This window comes from Nelumbo lutea, chromosome 4 (assembly GCF_056320005.1).
Source record: "Nelumbo lutea isolate HS-2025 chromosome 4, American lotus-T2T, whole genome shotgun sequence".
Lineage (NCBI taxonomy): Eukaryota > Viridiplantae > Streptophyta > Magnoliopsida > Proteales > Nelumbonaceae > Nelumbo > Nelumbo lutea.
In genome coordinates this window covers 56,084,360-56,108,629 of record NC_142687.1, presented here as the reverse complement: position 1 = coordinate 56,108,629, position 24,270 = coordinate 56,084,360, and the positions used below count along the sequence as shown (strand labels likewise).

Sequence of the window (24,270 nt, the reverse complement as noted above, 5' to 3'; positions counted from 1 at the left end):
TTCATAGAGTACTTTTTTTATATCATTGTCATCCTTGTATGCGTCCTTCAAGTTCACGGTAGTTGGGTGCTTAGGCAAATGCTTCATGATTTCAACCTCTCTTCTCATGCCTTCGATATCCACTTCTATTCTCATTTTTCTTTAAAATTGTTTCTCTTGCTGCACCATAGATGGAAAAATCCAAAACCAGCACAACCTAACTATTTTGTAGGAGCTTTGACCTAGAAGATGATTTTGTTACAGGGCTAAGCTATAGCAAATCTAGGCAGTATTTGGCATTGTGCTCATCTCATGGACGGGACAGTTTCGGTCCCATACACAGGATGAACACCTGTTCGGCTGGCTGTGGACGGGACCGCTCCACGCTATATCATGAACCGGTCACGTCCACACCCCAATTTCTCATCCACAACAAAAACTCGTGGTTAAGACCCGTCCACAATTTATTCTTGATCCCCTACTTTACACTCTCCCTGAAAGGTTGAAACCCTATTATTTGTTTCACATTTTAATATTTTTGTCAAAAAAATATTAATTATTTTACTTATTTTTTTAAAATTTTTATCAATAAAATAATAATTTTCAATATTTAAAATATATTTTTGAAATTGTAATTATTCTACTATTATTTTTATAAAAATTTAATAATTATTGGTTAATATTAATTCATTGATGCATTTTTTAATATATTTATCATTTAAAATGCAAAAATTAGATATTTATGATTAAATGTATAGATCATTCATAAAATGTATACATGGAATCAAAAAGTGTGGTGTGGGTTGGTCCACACCATGCCTCCAGAACGCCATTTGGGTGTGGCACGGTACATGGTATCGTTCCAGAAAGTTTCAACATGGTACATGGTACCAAATTGAATGTGCCGTATCTATTCGTTGTATCAATGCCATATTGTGCCCATATTGTTGAGTGTCGGTGCGTTTTGGTATCGTATCAGTTACAATTTTATTGTGGCAGAATCGTAAATAAAACTCCCTTCGAAAGAGGGCTTCTAAACCCATTTCAGAAGCCCTCTTTCTTTCCCAAACCCTTCAAAAAGCTTTTTAACCTTTCTAAAGACTCAAATTTTGTAAAAATTTGCCAAAACATCTATAAATTTGCAAGACTCAATAAGTTTTTCAAGATTGTGAAAAAATGAGCGAAAATAAATATGTTTTTTTCAAATTTCTTTTACACTTTTAGCCAATGTTAGAAAAGTTAAGGGGAAAAAAAGTGGTTTGCCCCTTTCTCCTTCGGTTGGGAGGCAAAGCAGCCTAGACCCCCCCCCCCCCCCCCGTCCCCCTTTTTGATGTAGCCCAATTTATTTTTATGAGTTAGGGGGGTCTTGCTCCACTTCGGCGAGCGAGTGAAGCGAGCTTGCCTTCGCTTCGACAAGACCCCTCTTTTAACAACTGTTATGCATTTTTATTGTTCTTATTATAAAAGATTTTTATTAAAGAAAAAGAAAAAAAATGAAATCCCCCTTTCTCATTCCTCCTCTTAAGGAAGCTTTCACCTCCTTGTGTTTGAGAGGCTTACGCCTCTTGCATTCTGAACTATACTTCACACCTCTAGGTAGTGGAACGCCTCTATGCTTTAAAACATTGATATTTATTTTTTTAATTTTTACAATAAAATATGCAAAATAATTATTTCATCTATTGTGTCCATAAGTCCATTCAATTTTTTGTTACATATTTACTTTTCTTAATTTTAATTTAATTTTTAGAATAAAACATGCAAAATAATTATTTGAATAAAAATAAATAATTATTTAGTTTTTAAAAAATTAGAATAAAACATGCAAAATAATTACTTGATATATAATGTCCATAATTAGATAGTATGTTTATGTTCCCGACTTCCCATTTATTGATTATAATAAGTTTTTTTCATAAAACCCACTAAAACATGTTATTTTTATGCATATATAGCTCATTTATGTCTTATATTTAGTGATATTAATGTTTATTTATGATTTATTAGAGTATTTATAGCATTTCCTTGTGTTTCCATGCGTATCTTAATTTTTCATCCGTATCCATGCGTATCCAAGGTATATTCCAATGCGTCTCTTAAATTTACCTTTCCAATACGCATAGCATTTCCGATACTTTGAACCTTGAGTGCAAGTGAAGCAATGGCAGCACCACGGGATAACTAACAAAGTTCCCCCTCAAGGTGCCAACCAATTGGTTGGTAAGTACTCGTACAGTCATACTGATTGTAGCAGAGACTTGGGATTGAATTTTGCTTGTACCTGGATTGGCGGGGGTCGATGGATTTGGGGGACGAGCTACCCTCGTTGTGTAATCCCTTGGAGTAAAAAGACCAAAGAAAAAAAAACAAAAAAGCACAGACAAGCCCAATGCAGATTTCTTCCACTGCGGACCTATAAACATTCAAAATGTCAAATACCCCCACTCTATACACCAATGCCACCTACCCTAACTATAGTTTAGGCCTAAAAATTCTAACCCTAGGCTGAACTGTCATTCTCCCAAAAAAGAAAAAAAAAGTGAAGGCTGTGGAGCAGTGGTAGCATCGTATAATATGGTCATCCATGTGATCATCTAAGCATTCTTAACAGGTCCAGATTTTTCTAAAGCCCAACAGATCTGTATTCATCCGTAAAATACTGAGCTCAACCAATCTATGATATATAATAAAGTACGTATTTTGCCTTTGAATTACATAGTCTAGGAATATAATAAATTTTCACATTTCCCGAGTGCTTGGCAGGGATGGAGATGATTTTTCCTCTGCGGAGATAGGATGGAAATTTTTCCATCTCCTTTGGCAGGGATATGAGCACTCCCTGCCCGGTAGGGATCCCCGTTAAGTAATATATATATTGTGTTAATATTGTTTGAAAATATGGCTTGAATACATTTAGATGATTGTAAATTATAAATTATAACTATTTTATTTAAATTTTTAAAAATAAAATAAAAAATAAAATGAAGTTGATGTCATAAAAAAGTTGATGGGGATGGGGGAAAACCCTGTGCCCGTTGGTAGATACGAGCCATCCCACCCCACTCCATTGTCATTATACAAGTTCTACCTCGTAAAGCATTGGCATAATATTTTGTATTTCCAGTCCATATAGTTTGACAAAGCACACTTAACTTTATAACCAGATAATTACACACTAATTACAAAGAACAGGTGAAAAGAGATATTCAAGTTGCTATGACTATTAGGAGAAGAACCTCTCTCCATCCAAAGAATTATTCATTTTCGTTTCTTGTCTTCAAGTTTGATTAGCTGAACTGGGGCTGCTGGAATCCCGATCCACCATTCTCTAACCCGCCTTAACCACCTATCGCTGAGATCTTTCCTCAAAGGCATTTCCCTTGTGAACGCCTCAAGAAATACTATCATGATCAGAAACCATAGAGGCACAAATGCAAAGACTGCAGCCATGATGATAAAAAACACAACAGCCTTGTCTGTAGCCTGGATAGCAAAATGTGGAAGAGACAGAAAAGTAAGATAATTCATTTCTTTTTTACAGAATTGCTTTCTTTCTTTTTCTCGATCAGTCACAATACAATGCCTTTTAAAATGACTTTGATTCTTTAAAACAAAAAGGTGTGGTAATCAAACTTGAATTTTGGTTATATAATTTTATCTAATGATACCATGGCTCAATACATGAAAGGAAAAATCCTGCAGTAGCATATAAATGCTCAAATGGCCTTGAAATATCCTCAACAATCATTCAATTTCTCTATTTTCATATCTTCTGTCAAACAGCAGAAGGCATCATATTTCAGAGCATTACTCCCCTAAGCTTCCAAGCATACTAACGGGAATGTCATTTAAAAAATCTCATGTACCTAGGAAAGGTAACTCCATGTGATGTCAAAAAATAAAGGAAGCACCATAAATAAAAGGTTCCTTAGCACTGAATCAGAAGGAAGCACCAAAACCAACTGATGATTGGCTTTATTGGTATAGTCACTGGCTTGTTCCAGAAGAAACTTGGGATCAAATTTCATTGCCACCAGGGGTTGGGAATGAGAGGTTATTGGTACAGGGGGATCCCCACCCCCCATCCACCCACCCCAATTTGTCCAATTGTGTAGCCCAGTGAACAAAACAAGTGAAAAAAAAGAAAAAGAAAAAATGGAAGCACCAAAGACCCTGCAGATTTGTAATAGAGGCTTATACATATATTGCTTACACTGTGAATAAGAGAGATAAGTGTGTGCAATACAAATACACTGTGAATAAGAACCATGTATTTCTAAGTATTGGACACACATATACATGAATATAAGAGAGATAGGTGTGTACCATATTAGGGAAGCATGCATCTTTTTCTTTAACACAATATCTTAACTATCCATGACTTGCGAAAAAAAAGTTTCTGGTGAGGATGGGCAGGAAAAACCATTATACATGTCTCTGCTATACCATTAGTATAAGGTGAATCTTCACAAATCATGTAACCTGTAATAAAAGAGAATGAATTCGTCCATATTTGAACTTTCAATTCCATCAATATGATAATTGTTATGTCAGTATGTATGCCCTCAAACTGATGTATTATACATACTTTTGTTATGAATAAAAGGATGTTTATTTCATGTGCTATTGGGTTGTTCTGCTTGTTAGATAGCGTATGCCCTTAACTCCAATCAAATTGATGTATATAAACATTTATCAGTAAATGAATAAAGTACATCATTGTTTCATGTTCTTATTGGTGTATTTCTGTGAATTACTCCTTAAATTGGACACTTATGAGACTCGTGTTAGTTTAGAATGTTTTCAGCCATTGGATAGACTTGGGGAGTTTATCCTGACAAGGCTGACAATGGTGTGCTATTGAATTGGTGGAGCAACTTGTCTCAGCTGTGTTAGATCCCAAGCACAACCAGTGGGTGTTTAGAAGAAACACTAAACCCGGATCAATTTCTAGTTATGCCCTGGACCTTGGAGATAGATGGGCAAAACTGGAAAGTTGCACTTAATCCCAGACGATTATGATACTACACTAGGTTTTGGACCGAGTTGTCTTTGATATACCAACTAGTGATCTATCAAGGGTCAAATACCTAGGCATGTTGGGGCAATTAGGGAAATTACTTGAGTGGGTGATCATAGTGATCGACCCCTTTGTCAGACAAGGTGAATATCATGGTTTACACTCTCTCTGATGGAAACCTAGACTATCGAAAGTGGATTTCAACTATATTTGAAATTTGATTTGCAAAGTATATTTATATGTTATATTACTATTTTATGAAAAAGGTTTGCAAAAGGTTTTAATCCCGAGATCCATCCGACAGAGAGCGTGACATTGCATTTCGCAATCAGGGAAGAGGTCATTCCCTGTGGAAAGTGTTTTGATGATTATGGACAAAGGGGTTAAGTGCAAGAGACCATTACAAAGCTAATTACCTTATGGGCTTTATCTTACAGTCCATTATCCCTGGGTCTTCATAGGGTGGCTGAATCCAAGGATCATTTATGTGTAAATGTTGGGCCTAAACTAAGCCCAAGCTAATTGGGTTAGGAGCTCACTGCCTCTGAGCAATGAATTTGGCCTAACCTCTACCAGAGGTGGGGACGAACCCTTATAGAATTGTGTGAGAACTTTGTAGGTTCCACGCCATATGATATTCAGGCCTAAGGTGGCCATGCAACACCTTGGGACATAAACCATTAGAGAAAATGGGCTCAAGCCTCATTACTAATATGATTACTTAAGTGTTCACATGAAGTCAAGGTTCAAAATATTGATACTGCATTTTGTGCCTTTTTTATTATTTTTTTTGCAACCGGTTTAGGGCTCCTCCACCCCCTAAACCGATCAGACCCCCGATACACCCATTGTAGGGGCATATCGGAGGGGTCCCAGAACGATATGCATTGACCGATACGGGCCAATACTTTGAACCTTGCATGAAGTTGTCATGTGATTTAGGTTAAAAATAGGCATGGATTTGGGTATGGAGCACACATTCTCTTAAGAAGAGAATTCTTACCAATTGAAGATAAAGTCCTAATCCAAATTTGATTTGGATAAACTCTTAATTAAGTTAGCAGAGTGCTCTATATAAGGGACTAAGAGGGGAGGGGTGAATTCACCAATTCTCTCCACTCTCTTACTCTCTCCTCTTCTCCCTTTGCCTCCCCAAAACCCTAATTCGACCCAACTATGATTGGTGCAGATTTCCATCAGTCCTCTACTGTGTATTTGCAAGAAAAACATCATAGCATATCAGGTTCACATACCCACTTCGATCCAAGCAAGTTGGAGACCTATTTTTGCTGTAATGGTGTTGCTGAATTGGCTTCACATACACACTGCACCATCTTCAATTGGAGGCCGATTTTGGGACTGAAATTGGGCATGAACTACCACTCTCAGAGCTGCAGATTGTGGACTCTGTATTAGGTATAATCAGTTTTTAATTTGGCTTCAAATCTGGTCCAATTTAGTGCAAGATCAATCCTGAAATTTCAGATTTCAAAATTACCGAGAAATTGTTTCCCAGTTGGGGTTAAAAATAATTTTAAAAATTAGGTCAACCACTAAACTTGGTTTGGCTAGGTTTAATTTGATTTCTAACCCTTCCAACACTGTTGTGCTAAATGCCCTTAGTTCATAAAAGTATTATGTATGAGACCACATGATTGTTATAATATGGACTTAAAACTTCACAACCAGTGGATACACTTGGGGAAATGGGTCTCATTTTCTCAGGTTGTGACCTAAGGTGTTAAGGTGAGTGTTTACAAGAAACATTGAATTGGACCAAACCCAACATGCTCCTGGACTTTTTGACAGGTGGAACAACTAGTGTTGCTTTTAATCCCTAAACTTGATATTGATATCAGATTGAGTATCAGACTTATCTATGTTTGATATGCCAACCAGGGAGATCCTTCTAGGGTTAAATATCTAGATATGTTGGGATATTTAAGAAAGGTATCTTGATTGATGATCAATGTGATAGGATCCAATACTATGTTAAGACATAGATAACACTTTGTACAACTTCCTCCTTGGAGTCCTAAATCTACCAGCACTAGGATTATCTAAATCATCAATGAAGGATCTAGTGGTGCTGGAAATTGGACACCATGTTATAAAGACAAAGAGGGAAAGAGTCATTCCCTTAATGTGGGTCAAGTTTTTATAGCAGAGAGATTGATTGCAAGTGATTGATTAGACAATATTGACTTGATTATCACATAACAGTAGCTGAACCAATAGACATGGGCCTTTAGGATGGTAAGGTTCCAAGTGATTTTCAAGTGTTTAGACACTTAATAGGTCTGATCATTTAAGCCCATGTTATGGTCGAATTAGCCTATAATGGCTAATTAAAACTTAAGTGTCCGGCCCGACTAGCTTATATAAAGCATGTGACATGTTGGCTCTCCCATTAAGTGTCTGGCCCGACTAGACATGTTTAGTAAGATTAGGATTTGACTAATTAGACTAGTTAGATGGATTCCAATATATTCCAATGAGCCAACCTAAGGCTGATTTAAGAGAGCTGGACTCTCTCTAATCTTATCATAAGTGAATTAGGAGTTGTAAATAGATTAGGAGAGGGCTCTTGCAGCCTTCCCAAGTCTATAAATAAAGAGGAATGAGAAGGGATCAAACAATGCATGTTCTCCCTTACTAGCTGAATTCAATCCCACCATTGTGAGACCCTTTTGCTAGATTTTGAATCCCATTCTACCAGAGCTTTTATCCATTGTTTGTAGCACTATTGCAGCTTTGTTTTGGGTAAAGAAAACCACCCAAAAACGTGAGAAAGGTCAGACCTTTGCTGTTGTACATTCTGGAGAAGAAATCCAAGACTATAAGGATAGAGTTGCACCATCTTCAACTTGTTGCAGTATTACTAGGAAGATTCAAGCTTGGGTGTGAGCACCACTTCGGATTATGCATTTGTGGAATTCAAAATCAGGTAATGCACTCAATCTTGATCCAAAAAGATCTGATCTTTCATGGTCCAAAAACCCAATCGGTCTAATGAGAAAAACTAGTTCTTTTCATATTGTGCAATTTTAGCATTAGGGTTCCATGAATTTTTGAAATCCTATCTTTCTAGTTGCTGGATTTTTGGCACAAAATGATCATTGGATGATCAACTTTCAGTAATACCCTTATTTTTTTTTTAAATTTATTACATTATAATACTTTGTCTCCTCTTAAAGGATATTTAGTAATCCAAAGTGGTTTTTATTGCTTGCAATCAACAAGGTCTATTTGACCATTGATCAACTATAATAGTTCAAAAGTTTCTTAGTAAAATACATCTTCCATTGATCTGCAATTAAGCATACAGACTTAAAAAAGAACATAAATCTAATGAAAAAAGGTTCAGGCCAATAATAATCCTTTATATCAATTTTGTATTTTTAAATAAAATACGTTTTTGATGATTTTTCACGCCCAACTATAGTTAATGTTTTAACTTTTATATACTTAAATACCCCTTCTATTTATTCAATTTCCTATCTTTGTCCTTATATATTGTGTTTAATAACCAAAATTACCCCTTCTATATATGATCTTGCACATGCAACACGTGCCACACAACTAGTATATGAAGACAAGTGCTGAACAATTTTACGATGCCACATATTTAAACATATCTGATCTATTTGGGAAAAATCCAGATCAGATAATCATACTTTCTTTTTGGCATATCCACCAAGAGGTAATTTAACCCTGCAAAGGTAACAGCATAGATGTTGAGATGGAAGCTTACAGGAACTAGAACATGGAATTTAAGTATATAAAAGGGTGCTCTTAGCTTACAGGAAGCTTACAGGAAGAAAATTTCTTTAAGGTTCTTTAGGTATGTTGAGATGAAAACCTGAGGAAGAACACCAAACAAGAGTGCTCTTAGCTTGAGGAGAATAATATTTCCAGCTTGAACCAGTGTTTCAAATTGAGAAATTGCTTCCTGTAATGATAGCAGTTGTTCTACAGCATTTCGAGTTGGAGGAGCTGTAACTGTGAAAGCTTCCAATGGCTTCCCTTTGTTGCAAAACTTGTGCCAAATCATGAAAGCCGCAATGGATACAAAAATACAAGGGAAAATGTACCTGATCCAACCCCTACAAGCCATGATTAACTGGTCCATTAAGTTTCATTTTTTTGTGCAAGTTATTAAATAAATAAACATTATTGAAGCTGTGAGAAATTCAAGGTACCTAATAACAATATACCAAGTACTAATGTATAATTCTAAAATGTGGAAACATATAATGTTAACCCACACCCAAAGGACCTTAGCATCAAAGAACTTATGCAAGAAAAAAGTTAGGTCAAAACATTAATTTTTTTGGTAGTTAAGTTTAAATTATATTAAAAAAGGAAAAGAAAAGAAAAGAAAAGAAAATACAAACTTGCAAAGGACAAATCTGATGGGGGAGCCGCAAAAACTGAAATCCCCCTCCTCAATATAAAAAATATACAAATCCCCACAAAGCCAACCCTCCCACAGAGAAAAGCTCAGCACCAAAACAAACCCAAAATTCATCCTTAAGAACATTGCCTCAAAGCCAACACCAGATGAGGAACTCCACAAAACCAAGCTTCAGAAACTAGCAACCAGATTGCTACCCAAAACCAAACGGTACTGGATCACATCACAATGAACTCCTGCATCTCCCTTGCACACTTTTAGCAGATTTCGGATCAGCTTGCACCAGCTTATCAACATACAAATCTTCTAGTCTCCTCAGATTTCTGCTCCCTGGAAGGCCACCAAAGTCATACAGTTCCATAGCATTATCCAGGGACTCCTCACTGCATTGCTCTTCCTCTAAACTGTACACAAGTCCTTGGAGTGTCTCTGGTTAACAGCCTCAGTCCCCAAAGCTCAAAAGTACTCCCTAGCCCTTTCTTCACCACCCATGAAAATCAAACCAATTCCTTCCCATTTGGGCATCATCATTCACAAGGTGCTCTATCACTGCTTCCTCTAACCACCTTATTTTGCGCACAAACCTCCTGAGGACATGTATGCAATGTCTCACCAGAAACCAACCCAACAGCCTTCTTTGAAGGCACTGCCTTGTTGCACCAATGTGACTCCTCGTAGACGTAGCTTGTTTCCTTTGTTTTGCTAGTTGAGAGTTAACTCACCATTTACTAATTTCTTTGGGTTTTGTGCCTAGCATTTGGGAATGGTTTTCTTTCTCATTTTGGTTATAGATGGCTTCCACCAATTGACATTGCAAGGCTGTTTGATGTTTCTTTCCTTCCCTTTCTTACTAGAAAAAACAGGCTTTCATGGAGATGCAGTAAGGCAGCTATTCTCTGGTCATTGTGGGAGGAAAGAAGTAAAAGGATATTCAAGGGGACATCAAGGTTAAAAGAGATGGTTGTGGAAAGTATAACAGTGAAGGTTGAACATTGGGCCAAAATAATGTAATTGCTTAATTCCATGGTTTAACATGCCCCTACTTTCCCTAATATTTCCATGACATATTTCCATTTCCATGGGTAGCAACACAACTTTACCAGAATGGGATGTTCCCCAATGAACAATACCAGTACTACGTGGAGTACAAGAGATAATATTATAACTGTTAGAGTTGACTAAACAGGGGCATTTTCAGTCTTTTCCATATCAGTAATGTATGAGTTATATGCTGCATTTGTCCTTGTACACTTATTTACAAAGTCTAAATATATGGTCAACTGAGTTAGACTCTTAGTCTTCTCAGTTCGACACTTTTCTCCTTTCTTCTTCTTCTTCTTCTTCTCCTCTCTCTCTTCTTTCTCTCTCTTCTCAGTTCGGCTGAACACTAACATGGTTTCAGAGCACCACTAGAAGTCGACTGCAGCTTTCTTCTCTCCTTTTTTTTTCATTTTATTCTGGTGTAAGAAATCTGGGTTAGAGGACTGAGAAGAAACCCAGGTTTCTGCGGCAACATCTAGGGTTTTGGTGGGTTAACTTCTGGTGACAGTAGACGACTGCAGCAGTTTGAGTGAACAAAGAAAAAATAAAAATTGTGTGTGGATTGCTGTCACTATGTGTGACAGCTGTGGTGGTCGAGTAGGTGCAGTAGTTGTGATCTGAACCCTCTAATGAGCAGTTTCAAGAGGGATTCTCTGTGTTTTTAATTCTACCTGTACGCAGATCAGTGGTGTTCAGAGTGGCCGAATGCATGCTAGGGCAAGCTCATGGTGACTATAAGTGTGCTGGTGTGGAAGTTGAAGAACAGTAGTGCAGTGGTTGAAACTTCTCGTGTGTGTGTGTGTGTGACAGGAAGAACCAGTTTCGCAGATTGAAATGGAGTTGGTGGATGATTCGAGTGGTGACCAGAAATCGAGTGTGATGATCTCCTCTAATTTTTTTAAGTGTCCAGATGACATCCATCAAACTCAACGATGATTGGGAGGTATTGGGCCAAATCGGTGGAGGTATTTCTGAAGGCTAAGAAGAAAGTGAAACATGTACAGGAGGAGAAACCGAGTGCTGAATCCCCAGGTTTTAGTGATTGGGAGCAAGAGGATGCTCAGATCATGACATGGTTGTGGAACAATATGGAGCCTAAAATCAGTGTTAGCTTCATGTTTTTAGATACAGCAAGAGATATATGGGCACATGCCAAGAAACTCTATTTTGGACAAGACAACACTACAAGGGTTTATCAGTTTTATCAAGAATACTTTAGTTTGCAGCAGGGAAATCAGGCTCATGAAGAATATTATGCCAACATGAAAAATCTTCGGAATGAACTTAACGTCTATCATCCCTTAACACTGGACGTTAAAATTCAGCAAGAACAAAGGGAACAACTAGATATTACATGGTTCTTGGTGGGACTGAAAGTAGAGTATGAACCTGTCAAAGCACAAATATTGGGAGGGTCTTCTCTCCCTAGTCTAGAAGAAGTGTTTGCCCGTCTCCGTAGGATATCTCTTAGTCCCGCAGAGAGTAACATAACTTCCGACAGAACAGCACTGGCTAGTACTCGAGGTGGTTCTTATGGGCACAAAGGAGGTGGTCGTACAGTTAAGGGAGGCCGTGGTAATCCTATGGGTGGTCGTACCAGTGGAGGAGGTCATGAGTCAAGGGCAGGCCGTGAAAAAGGAAGGGGGAGCACAACAAGGAAGTGCACGCACTATGGGAGAAAAAGACAGTTAACTTTTGTTATGGTTTACATTGCCCACCATCCACATGGGCTAATCATGCAATTGTTGGTGGTAGTGAAGTCAGGGATACTCAACCAGTTGATCCAGCCAAGGTTTAAAATGTCGATGTCAATGGAAATGTCGCTTACCAAAATATAGGACATATGTCAGAAACGTCGGAAATGTCGAGGGGAAATATTGTAAAAATTAGAGACATTGTGGAAATATTATGAAATATGTGGAAATATGCAAAAATATTTTTTAAAATGATAAAAGAAGCATTAATTCATATTTCTAGACTATTATCTTATTTCCAACCATTATATAAAGCTAAGAAACTAAGATCAATAACAAATTAGTAAATGACGATTTACTGATTTATTATGCATTTTGATGTTTTTACAAGGTTATCTGATATTTTCTTTTCTTATTTTTAGTTCTGATTTATTATAAATTCTAATATATTTATTTCACACTAGTAAATAGAAATACATTTATTATGATTTTTTAAATATTAAAGTTATAATACATTATGTTTTATTATAAATTTAATAAACTGATTCTCCTTTTTGTAGTATTAAGATTATGATAAATTCTGATTTCTTATAAAGCTTAATGAATTTATTATGATTGTTAATACTAAATTTATAATAAATTATGATTTAGTATAAAATTTATTAAATTTATTCTGATTTTTTATATTAAATGTAGAATATGGTTTATTAGAAAATTTAATAAACATTTTCTGATTTTAATAAATATTTTAAAAAATACTAATTAGTTAATATTTTATTACTTGAAAAGTATTTTATGTTTTATCTTATAAAGTAATTAATTTATTCTTTTGTTTTTATATTTTGTTAATTCTTTTTATAAATATTTTATTTGAAATATTAAATAGAAATATTAATGGAATAATCTATATTAATATACTGTATTATATTAATATAATATACTAATATATTATATTTTTAATGTACATTAGTCGACATCTTGTTGACATAATAGGGAAAACTGTATTTTTTTGGTTATTTGGACCGATTTGGTCGACATTTCTGACATAATGTAATTTTTATATTACCATCCATTTTCATGTCAGTGAGCCTCGACATCGTCATATGTCGGGCGACATTAGCGACATTTGAAACCATGGATCCGGCATCCTCTACAGTCACAACCAATGTTTTGAAAAGCAGAGGCATGACGCAAGGCATTCCACTACCTAGAGGCGTGAGGCATAGTTTAGAATGCAAGTGGCATAAGCCTTCTGAACACAAGGAGGCATAAGCCTCCTTAAGAGGAGGGGGGTTAGGAGGAGGATGAAGAGGAAGGAGGGATCTCATTTTTTCTTTATTTTTAATAAAAATCTTTTATATTAAGAAGAATAAAGATGCATAACATTAGTTGAAAGGGGGGGGTCCTTATTTCTTGCATTTATACTTGCTTACTTGTACTATTGTAGGTAGCAGGGGCATTTTTGTCCTTTTACCTACTGTTATGTTTAACATATAAATAATACTGCCTTGGATGGCAGTAATAGTGTTTTAAAAGCGAAAGGCGCACAAAAAGCAACAGGTTCCAAATGCGCCTGAGGCACAAGGTGAGGTGCGCACCTTTTTAAAAAAGGCACACAAAATTAAAAAAAAAACTAAAAAATAGAAAAAAAAACATGTAAAAATTCTAAGAAATCAGGAAAATATAAAAAAACAAAGTTAATTACTTAATTATTAGCTCAATTGGTTAGAATTAGATAGTTAAATTATTAGACATTACTCATTAGAGGTAATGTAATCAGCTTATCAGAAATCTGAAATTAATGAATCAGGAAATGATCAATCTTGAATCTACAGAAATAAAAATTAGAGATAAACTCATAAATTGATAAAGTATGAAATCAGCAATGGTTCAATATAAAAATTAAGAAATCAGCATGATTAAATATAAAAGAATTATAGAATATACAAAATGCAATCAGCATTAAATATAAAAGAATTAAAGAATATGCAATCAGCAATGATTCAATTGGTTAATCAGGAAAATATGCAATAAGTAGTTAAGTATAAAATTAAGAAATCAGCATTAATGAAGTTAACACTTAAAAGACACTTACCTCTTGGTATCATTATCCTCTCCATGGCTCACACCGTTACACTCACATGTAACAAAATCAATATAAAAATTAATTGTTTATTGTAATAAGCAAGTAAGGAATCAGATTTGAAAATTATTTCAAAAAACAAGCTATATATTAGGTATTTAAATATGCAATATTAATTTTCTAATATAAAAAAAAAAGGTTCTTTTATCAATCATCATTCCCAGCACTGCACAACCTATACAAAAAGCAAGTTTACTGCCTATACAAAATCTCAAAATCATATATTCTCATATGTCCATTGACTCCATTGATCCATTCTTGATTCTTTTTCCTCATTCCAGCATTCATTCTTCCTCATCATTTCCCTCTTCTTCATTTGGAAATTCCATATCATCTTCATACTCATCAGATTTGTAATCATCGATATTTTTTTTTTATCAATAACAGCACTTTTATTAAAAGAGGTAAGATACAACCAGAAAGGAGGGGCAAAATGTCTAAACCCTTCCTTTCAAATCCGAAAAAACATATTACAGAATAGCCCAAAACAAATTAGATCTTCCCACCCCCTGTTTAGCCAAGGAGTTAGCCATGGAGTTGGTACTCCTCTTAGCCCATTGAAACCTTATGGTCATGTTCTGAGTTAGTTGCTTGATTTTCTTTCTTTCATTTGAGAACTTCCACATACTGGACTCTTCCATCAGCAACCATCTAATAGTCAGTTGGGAGTCACCTTCCACCAGCAACTTGCTAATATTCAACTGCTTAGCCCTTTTGACTCCTTCTACAACTGCTAGGATTTCAGCTCTCAGAGAACCCCCCCAGCCTATAGGTCCTGAGAACATAGCAATAATTTGCCCTTCTTTATTCCTGAAAATACCACCTATGCCTGAAGGGACTGGATTTCCTTCACTACTACCATCAAAGTTCAATTTGATGAAACCCAAGTCTAGTGGAGTCCAAACAGGTCTGATATCACTGGACATAGGAGCTGACTGAGCCACTTCTTCCTAGTTTCTAATGATGTCTCCTACTGAATAGGCTTCAAAAAGCTTCAAAGAGTTGGCCCAATGAGCCACCCTAACATATACAAGTTCTATGAGGGCTTCCCTGCTTTTCTCTTTTTCATGAAATAATCTTTGATTTCTTTCTTCCCAGACCGTCCAGCAAACAGCAACTCTAGCGCATCTCCACAAAATTTTACCTCTCTTCTTTAGACCCCTCATTGGAGTGGAGCTAAACAAGCTTTGCACACTTAAAGGGGAGGGCCACCTGCAACCAAATAAAGAAAAGAACCAACATCAAAAATCTGAAACAAAAGGGCAAGAGACAAGCAAGTGATAGCAGCTTTCACCATTCTTCTTACATAAGATGCACTAGTGTGGGGATAAACACCAATTAGGCCTTTTCTTTTGAAGTAGGTCACAAGTGTTACAATTTTCTAGGATTGCTTCCCAACAAAAAGCACCTACCCTAGGAGGGATGGGGCTACCCCAAACTTCCCAAACTGGAAAAGGAGGCCCAGGTACCGGACTAGACTGTGTCAATGCTTTGAAGAAGGAGAAGCAGGAGAAGATACCCGAGGGAACAAGAGACCACATCCTAGAGTCCACAGTGGAAGGTTCAAGGACTACTTCATCCAAGATTTTAAGCAGATTCGAAATGGGTTCCAACTCAGAATCTCTGAGAGCCCTTCTGAGACCTAAGTTCCAACCAGTAGCAGAATTAGACAAGTTAGCAAATGTTGCTACTGGTTCATTTTTAAACCTAGACAGAGCAAACAAAGAAGAAAACTGCTCTTTCAAGGGAAAATCCCCCACCCAAGTGTGTTCCCAAAAAAGTATAGCCAAACCAGAACCAAGATCGTACCTGATAAATGGAATAAAAGACTGCAGGACAGCATGAATCGACTTCCAAGGGGAGGCTCTTGAAGCCCTAGATGATAGTCCCGGATCCCAGCCATCTACCTCTTGCCCATGAATACTTAGGATTATTTTAGCCCACAAATTTTCTTTTTCTTTGGACCATCTCCATTACCATTTCCCTAGAAGAGCTTCATTCTTCTTCCGCAAACTTCCCAACCCCAGTCCCCCTTCACTTTTAGGTCTTGTAACTAGATCCCACCTAACTATACGGTCCTTTCTCTCCTCCCCAGGTTCCCATAAAAAGTCCCTCATTAATTTTTCCAACTCCCTACAAACTCCTTCTGGGATTTTGAACACTGACAAGAAATATACTGGAAGGTTTGCCAAAGTTGACTTAATCAGTGTTATCCTGCCCCCCAGAGACAAGTAGTTCTTCTTCCAGGAAGCTAGCCTTTTAGTGAACCTATCAATCACCGGATTCCAAAAGCTCCTTTTTCTGGGATTGTCTCCCAAAGGAAGCCCTAAGTACTTCAATGGCCAATGAGCTATCTCACATCCTAACACTCAAGCCCTTTCCTCAACCTCTCCCTCACTCATATTAATACCAATCACACAACTCTTACCCAGATTTACCTTGAGGTTGGTCATTTGTTCAAACACCCTAATCGCCATCTTCATATTGCACACCCAGCTAATCTCCTGTCCAACACAAAACAGAATTGTGTCATCTGCAAATTGTAGGTGAGTGACCAGAACCCTATCCCTCCCCACTCTCCAACCACTTATCAGATTTCTGGAGTCTGCCCTCTCAATAAGCCTCCCTAGCACTTCAGCAATTAGGGTAAAGAGAAAAGGGGAGAGAGGGTCCCCTTGCCTAATACCCCACATAGCTGGAAAGTGATCCACCACCTTGTTATTTACTAACACAGAATAATGGCAAGTCCTAATGCACCCTATAATCCACTTACACCACCTCTGCCCAAAACCGCAAGACTCTAGCACTTCCAACAACAGAGACCAATCAACCAGATCATATGCCTTCTCCAAGTCCAACTTACACACTACGCCTTTCTCACCTCTACATTTGTAGTCTTCCACACTAGCATTTGCAATTAAGATTTGGTCCACAATTTGTCTATTTGTCACGAAGGCACCTTGGTTGTGGGAGATGATCGAGGGGAGCACCTCTCTAATTCTTCTGGATAACACCTTAGCAATGATCTTGTAGAGGCTGTTAACCAAACTTATGGGTCTGAACTCTTTAGGATGAGAAGCCCCAACCTTCTTCAGTATTAGAGCAATAAAAGTAAAATCTAGGCCTGGGTTCATCACAACTCTTTCAAAGAATTCCAAGAACACTTCTTGAATGTCAGCCTTAATTATCTCCCAACAATCTTGATAAAAGGCCATCGTGAAGCCATCAGGGCCCGGGGCTTTGGATCTATCCATAGAGAAAATGGCTTCTCTGATTTCTTCCAAGTCAAACTCTCTTTCCAGCCACAACATCAACTCATTAGGGAGCTTAGGCCAATCCAACCCTTCAATCCTTAATCTCTTCTGCAGAGGCTTTCTAAAGATGGATTTAAAGTGTTCCACAAAAGCCCCGACAATCTCTTGTTGTTGTGTTAAAACTGTCCCATCAACAACCAGCTTAGATATGATGTTCTTCTTTCTTCTGCCATTGGCTATTGCATGAAAAAATTTTGTATTCCTATCTCCTTCCTTCACCCATTTGTGTCTAGATTTTTGCTCCAACTTACTTCTTCTTTGAAGATTATGTCCTCCAGGCTCTTCTTTAACTCCCACCTCATTTCTTTATCTCGGTCCCCAAAACGTCCTCTTTCTTCCTTGGCATCTAACTCCTCTATTTTACTTATCAACTGCTGCTGCTTCTCTTCTAGCCTACCAAAGTGGAGAGAATTCCATTCCTTAATTTTGACCTTGAGCTCTTTCAGCTTCCAATGGAATTTCATCCCTTCCCAGTTGATTTTCGGGTTAATTTCATTCCACCAAGTTTTCACTTTGTCTTTGAATTCCGGGTGAAGTAGCCACACATTTTCAAACCTTAAGGGAGAGGCCCCACTACCACCAATATCAGACTTACCGATCATTATTGGCCAATGATCAGAAGTAACTCTGGGTAGAGCCCTTGACATCAGATCTCCCCAATGCTCCTCCCAGACTGTGGTGAACAAGAATCTATCTAAATTGGAGCAGATAGGTTCAGCTTGGAGATTAGACCAAGTGAAGCTATTATGAGAAAAGTTCAATTCCTTTAACTCAAAGGCATTAATGAACTCATTGAACTTCCTCATACTGGTAGTGCCCATTTGTCTCACCTTATTGCTCTCTTCAATGAACCTTATCACATTGAAATCCCCTCCCACAGACCTCTAATATCTCCTAGTTCCGCCCAAAGCTCCTTCCTTTGTTTGTATTCATTGGGACCATATACATTGGTAAGGACCCACTCAAATCCATCTGACACCTGCTTAAATTTGATAGAAATTGAGAACCTTCCCACTAATTCTTCCACTCCCTCCACTACTTCATCCTTCCACAAAGTAATTAACCTTGGGCTCATAACCCACCTCAGTCCATTCACTCTCCACACACTTCTAGCCCACCTTTTGTCTAAAGTCATAAGTTTAGATTCCTGAATTAAAACAATGTCTGGATTTTCTTTCTTTAAAACTTCCTTTATTAAGGCTCTTTTTCTTACACCCCCAATCCTCTCACATTCATTCCTTCCACAGTTCAGCCTAGCCCCACTCCCTTTCCTTCTAGTAGCCTCCTTTTCTTCCCCTCCCTTTCCTCACTCTAGCCTCTGTGTTCACGTCCACTTCCAACTTTAATTTCTCAGCTTCGCCTAGCCTTCTCTTCCTCCTTTCAGCTCGTTTAGGTTTCTCACCTTACAACCTAACTTTTCTACAAATTCAGCTAATGGCTCCACTTCTTCCTCTCCCTTCTCTTCCTTTTCCCCCCTACCTCACTCCTCTTATTCCCCTTCTCCATCTTACCACTGTCCTCCTTAGTTTCCTCTTTGGTTAATTCATTTGGATCTGCTCTCCCCACCCTCCCCACCTTCTCATCCCCCTCCTGTAACTCCCCAACATCTTCAGTATCAGCCTCTAGACCTTGGGTATTCAATAAAAAGGCACAGTTGGGATCTAAAAGACAAACATCACAGGTAGAGCAAACATTAGTATCTAAAATCGAAACTACGACCATACATGGGATTGAAGGAGAAGGACAAGAGAAATCCAACTGGGTAAGTCCATTCACTCTTCGTGTAGGGCTTATCTGGTCGGCACCTAGGCTAACTTCACCATTGTTCGTACCTCCAAGGCCCTGTCGTTCATCCCCGTCTGTGCCGTCTTTGCTCGAATTATGATGAGCAGCCAAAGTCCTCTTGCAGGTTCCTTGTCTTAAGTTACTCTCCTGGTTTGGTTCTCCCTTACTTGGTGTTAGATTTTCCCCCTCATCTTCTAAGGCATGCTCGACAACGTTCAGCCCTCCGCACCTAGTGGAGGATTTACGCAAGAAAGGATCCTCTACGACGTGCTCTGAGAAAAGGATATCAGTATTCAGGGCATCTTCCAACTCTCCTTGATGATCTTCCCACTGAAGTTCAGCTTCAACATCTGAGTCTGACATCTCCTCTGAACTGTCACAACTTACCCATCTACCGTCCTCGTCTTCACAGTCTTCCTTACTCCCCCTGGAGTCGATATTCTCTTCTTCTGTTTCTTCTTCTATGTCAAATTCATCTTCATCTTCCAAATGAATTTGGGAATTTGATGTGCTAGGTCTTCTAGAATTGGTTGCCTTGGGCCACTTGGCTCGTAACTGTGAAGCTGAGCTTGAGCCTCTAGATCTTGTATATCTTAGTGGCTCTTCAACTCCAGAAGCACGAGAAACATCTCCCCATGTTAATGAATCACCATCATCAAATACCAAATCATCTTCAGCCCCATCCATCTCTCCCAATAACCACCCATTACTTTCATCAATATCTTTTAGAGAGATGGGATCGGTGTAACTGCGGGAATCAAAACTCTCTTTTAGCATCTAGTTGAACTTAATGAACACCAAATCATTTAATCGCTTTTGATCCAAGCGATTCCTCTTTTTGGTATGAATCTGTGAATTCATAAAATAGCATTGAATTACTAAAAAATTTGAAATTTAAATGTAAAATATAAATATAAGATAAATTACACAAGTAAATTTATTAAAGACATACATGCTCAAACACATTCCAGTTCCGCTCGCAACCAGATGCACTGCATGTTAAACTAAGAATTTTGATAGCAATTTTTTGTAGATTTGGAGCTGAAGCACCAAATGCTGTCCACCAATCAACAGAAAAATATAAAGATTAACTAAATGAGCAAATTTACTAAATAAAAATAGCAATTATTAAAATAACTAAACACAAATATTAATTGACTATGTATGAAATTATGAATATTTACCCAGTGCTTTTATCTTTCTCTACCAAATAGCCATGTTATTATCAAAAATCCCTTCTGCATTCTTATACCTTGATAATTCATCAAGATTGCATTCAACTTGTTCTTGTCACTTTCAAACATCTGGATTACTTTATAAAGGCCATTTATAATCTCTTCATCTAAATCAATTCTTTCCGCATCATCATAATAAAGTTGAGGGTTTAAATAGAAACCAGCCACATGCAATGGTTGGTGGAGCTGACAATCCCATCTCCTATCAATAATCTCAAAAATCTCTGATATCTTTTCCCTTTTACCATCAAATGCCTTTAGAATTGCTTCCTTTGCTCTATCAATAGCCTCATAGATGTAACCCATAGCCGGCTTGTTTTCACGATCTACCAAGCGTAAGACACGAACAAGAGGCTGCATACCTTAAGAATATATACAATGTTATTCCAAAATGAAGGAATCATTGCTGTCTCTGCAACCCTTCTACCCTTGGCTTCCTTTGCCCACTTGCTATCACTCCACTCAATAAAATTGAACATCTCCCTCAAGTTCCTCTTTTGCTAAAAAATGCTTTGTAATGTAAGATAGGAAGTAGCAAAGCGGGTTTTGGTCGGCCTAATCAATTCCCTTTGACTTGTAAACTTTCTCATCAAGTTTAATAGGCCCGGATGGTTGCATATGTATCCCGTTAGTGCTATAGCCCTCTCAATAGTCCTCTTGACAATAGGTAACTTGCCAATGTTTTCCAGAATGAGATCCATACAATGGGCAGCACACGGTGTCCAAGTCAAATGAAGATACTTAGCCATCAAATATTTTCCTAATAGCACAAAAATAATAATTTTAGAAACAAGACAATAAAAACTAAGTAAAAGTTATACTTTGTAAAGAAAAAAACAAGTTAGAAAATTTACCTGCCAAAACATAGCTTGAAGCATTATCGGTAATCACTTGAATGACATTCATTTCACCAATCCTCTCAACCATCTTCTCAAGTAAATTAAACAACCTCTCAGCTGTTTTTACATCACCTGATGCATCGATGCTTTCTATGAACATCGTCCCAACATGGCTGTGGACCAAAAAATTGATTAGGGTTCTATCCTTTCTGTTGGCCCACCCATCAGACATTAGAGAACACCCCCACTTTTCCCATGCCTCCTTATGATGTTGTAATAATGTCTTTGTGTATTTAACCTCCTTTTTCAAGAAAGGAACCCTTGCTTCATAATAGTTTGGGATCTTTAATCCAAGCCCAAATTGCCCAAGTGCTTCCACCATAGCTTCAAAGCTTTTCAAGCGAATGGTATTTAAGGGAATACCCGCTTGATATAACCACCTAACAATACGTATGCAAACTTGTTCCCTCCTTTCTTTGTTATATGTTTCAATGATGGTGGTTTGTCTCATTCTTTTTTGTTCCCTTCTCATCTCTACAACTTGCTCTGGACTAGGTGTTGTCAAAAACTTATCCATAGGCCCTTTTTGTCTTTTAATGGGTGGCTTGGAACTTGATCCAGCAGATGTAAAAGGCCTAAGACATGAATTAGAACTACCACCAACACCACGAACTTGTCCATCATCATCATCTTCAATTTCAATCATATTCTCATGATCATCAAAATTAGGGATCCTATCCCTTTCTTCCATCATCATGTTCTCTTTTATCGTTCTTTTCTTTTGCATATATCCCAAAATTTCTTCCCTAACTTTTTTAGGGCACTTGATACATCCTTTAACATTCCTCCTACCACCAACAATGTGCTCTTTTGCACTATAAATTCCTCCATTAGTCACTTTTCCACAGAATTTACAAGTGATTGAATTTGTATTATTAGGGTCTTGTAGAGAGCAATACTTCCATGTTGGATCTCTCCTACCACTACTAGTTTCATGAGAAGTATTGCCTTCGTCCATATCTAGTTGTACAAAAAAAAGAGGAAACTAAATTAATATTTAATAATCAATCAAAATAAAAATAATAAAATATATAATAAAACAAAAACAAATAAACTAAAATAGCTAACCAAGGAAATACATTGTATATGTATAGATTATTTCCTTTTATGTACCAAATCAACTAATACGGGTGTGTTTTTTGTTCTTCTTTGTGTTGGTTTCAACATGGAGTTCTTAGGGGGTAAACAGAAACCTACTGGAGAGGGTGCTCAAAGGGCTGTTAGTATGACTGATAACAACCCTTTCCGGGTTACCACAATCAGGTTTGATGGTTCTAACTATTTGGAGTGGGCTCAATCTGCCATGATGACAATTGGAGGAAGGGGAAAGTTAGGCTATGTGATTGGAGACACTAAGGAACCAGCCAAAGATGACTCTTCCCATTCCAAATGGGTTAAAGAAATTTATCTTGTGATGACATGGCTGTGCAATTTGATGCAGCCTCATATTAGCAGAAATTATCTTTGGTCAAAGACTGCCAAAGAAATTTGGGACAATATAAAAGAAACTTATTTCCAGCCACTTGATGTAGCTAGGGCTTTTGAGTTGAAACTTGAAGTTAACAATCTGAAGTAGGGGGAGAAACCCGTATCAGTTTATTACTCCACTCTGAAATCCCTATGGCATGAGATAGACCACCTTGAAACAATCGAGTGGGAGAGTAATAAAGATGCAGCAACCTTTAACAAGTTGGTTGAAAGAAATAGAGTTTTTGAATTTCTTGCAGGTCTGAATTCTGATCTTGACATTGTTAAACAACAGCTTTTCACTAGGGAAAATGTTACCTTGTCTCAAGCCTACTCTCTAGTACATAATGATGAGAGTAGGAGGAAGGTTATGCTTCAAAATTCTCAGATGGAAGTGGCATTAGAAGCTACAAGACACAAGTATAGTGGTGAGAGGGAGAAAGAGATGAAGAATGAAGAAAAGAAGGGTGTGTTTTGTGAGTATTGCAAGAAACCTAGGCACACAAAAGACATCTATTGGACACGTAATGGAAAACGGCACTGTAGCGGCAAACCCGGAAAAAATCGCAAGCATGATAAATTGGCCCCAACCTCAAAATGTCAAGGAGTTAGGGGCCTTCTTGGGTCTAACAGGGTACTACCGTCGAATCATCAAAGGGTATGGACTGATTGCTGCACCTTTGACAAGTTTACTTAGGAAAGAATGGATTTTGTTGGATTATGGAGGCCCAACAGGCCTTTGAGACACTAAAAGCAACTGTTTCGTCTCCACCGACACTCGCACTTCCAGATTTCACAAAGGACTTCATCATTGAATGTGATACATCAAGCCAGGGAGTAGCGGTGGCAATTGGGCGGGTTGGGTTGGGTTTGGTTTGGGTTGAGCTTCAACCCAACCCATTTAACCCGCCAACTCATTAATGACCCAGTTATATAAAGTTATATGGGTTGGGTTCAACCCAAACCCGCTTTAACCCAATCCAATCCACCTAAACCCATTAATCTTATATTTATGGACTTAAAAAACACTCTCTCTCTCTCTTAACAAATAAGTTGGTCATAACTTGGTGGTAATAGTAGTTACTATTTACACAAGTGGTGAAGGTTCAAATCACATTACATGCATGCTATTTTTACACAAGCGGCGAAGCCATTTGACTATGTTCGGATTTTGGGTTTGACTGAACCACTTAGGTTCAAACCGGTCAGACCAACTTGAACTATCTAATTTGATCATCTTCGAGCTAATCACATCAAGGGTAGTTGAACCATTTAG

The 24,270-nt window shown here is 37.6% G+C and overlaps 1 protein-coding gene and 1 long non-coding RNA gene across 13 annotated transcripts in view; one reads left to right on the top strand and one right to left on the bottom strand.

Moving 5' to 3' along the window:
• Positions 1 to 2,906: 2,906 nt before the first annotated feature.
• The window catches only part of LOC148860720 (polygalacturonase inhibitor (DUF639)), an 84,353-nt gene continuing 62,989 nt past the window's right edge, over positions 2,907 to 24,270 (bottom strand). Inside the window, exons 9-11 of one of the 12 annotated variants that reach the window (XM_088941190.1) lie at positions 8,804 to 9,105; positions 8,677 to 8,713; positions 2,907 to 3,462 (exon numbers count right to left, since the gene is read on the bottom strand). In XM_088941190.1, coding sequence (XP_088797316.1) covers positions 8,811 to 9,105 — 295 coding nt within the window. In that variant the 3' untranslated portion in view covers positions 2,907 to 3,462; positions 8,677 to 8,713; positions 8,804 to 8,810. Of the gene's footprint in view, positions 3,463 to 4,318; positions 4,462 to 8,676; positions 8,714 to 8,803; positions 9,106 to 14,425; positions 15,507 to 24,270 lie in introns of those variants that run through there. The other 11 variants (XM_088941184.1, XM_088941194.1, XM_088941185.1 and 8 more) reach the window with 11 other exon arrangements.
• The window catches only part of LOC148860721 (uncharacterized), a 39,329-nt gene continuing 18,437 nt past the window's right edge, over positions 3,379 to 24,270 (top strand). Inside the window, exon 1 of the long non-coding RNA XR_016094884.1 lies at positions 3,379 to 3,493. This is a non-coding gene — a long non-coding RNA (uncharacterized LOC148860721). The remainder of the gene's footprint in view (positions 3,494 to 24,270) is intronic.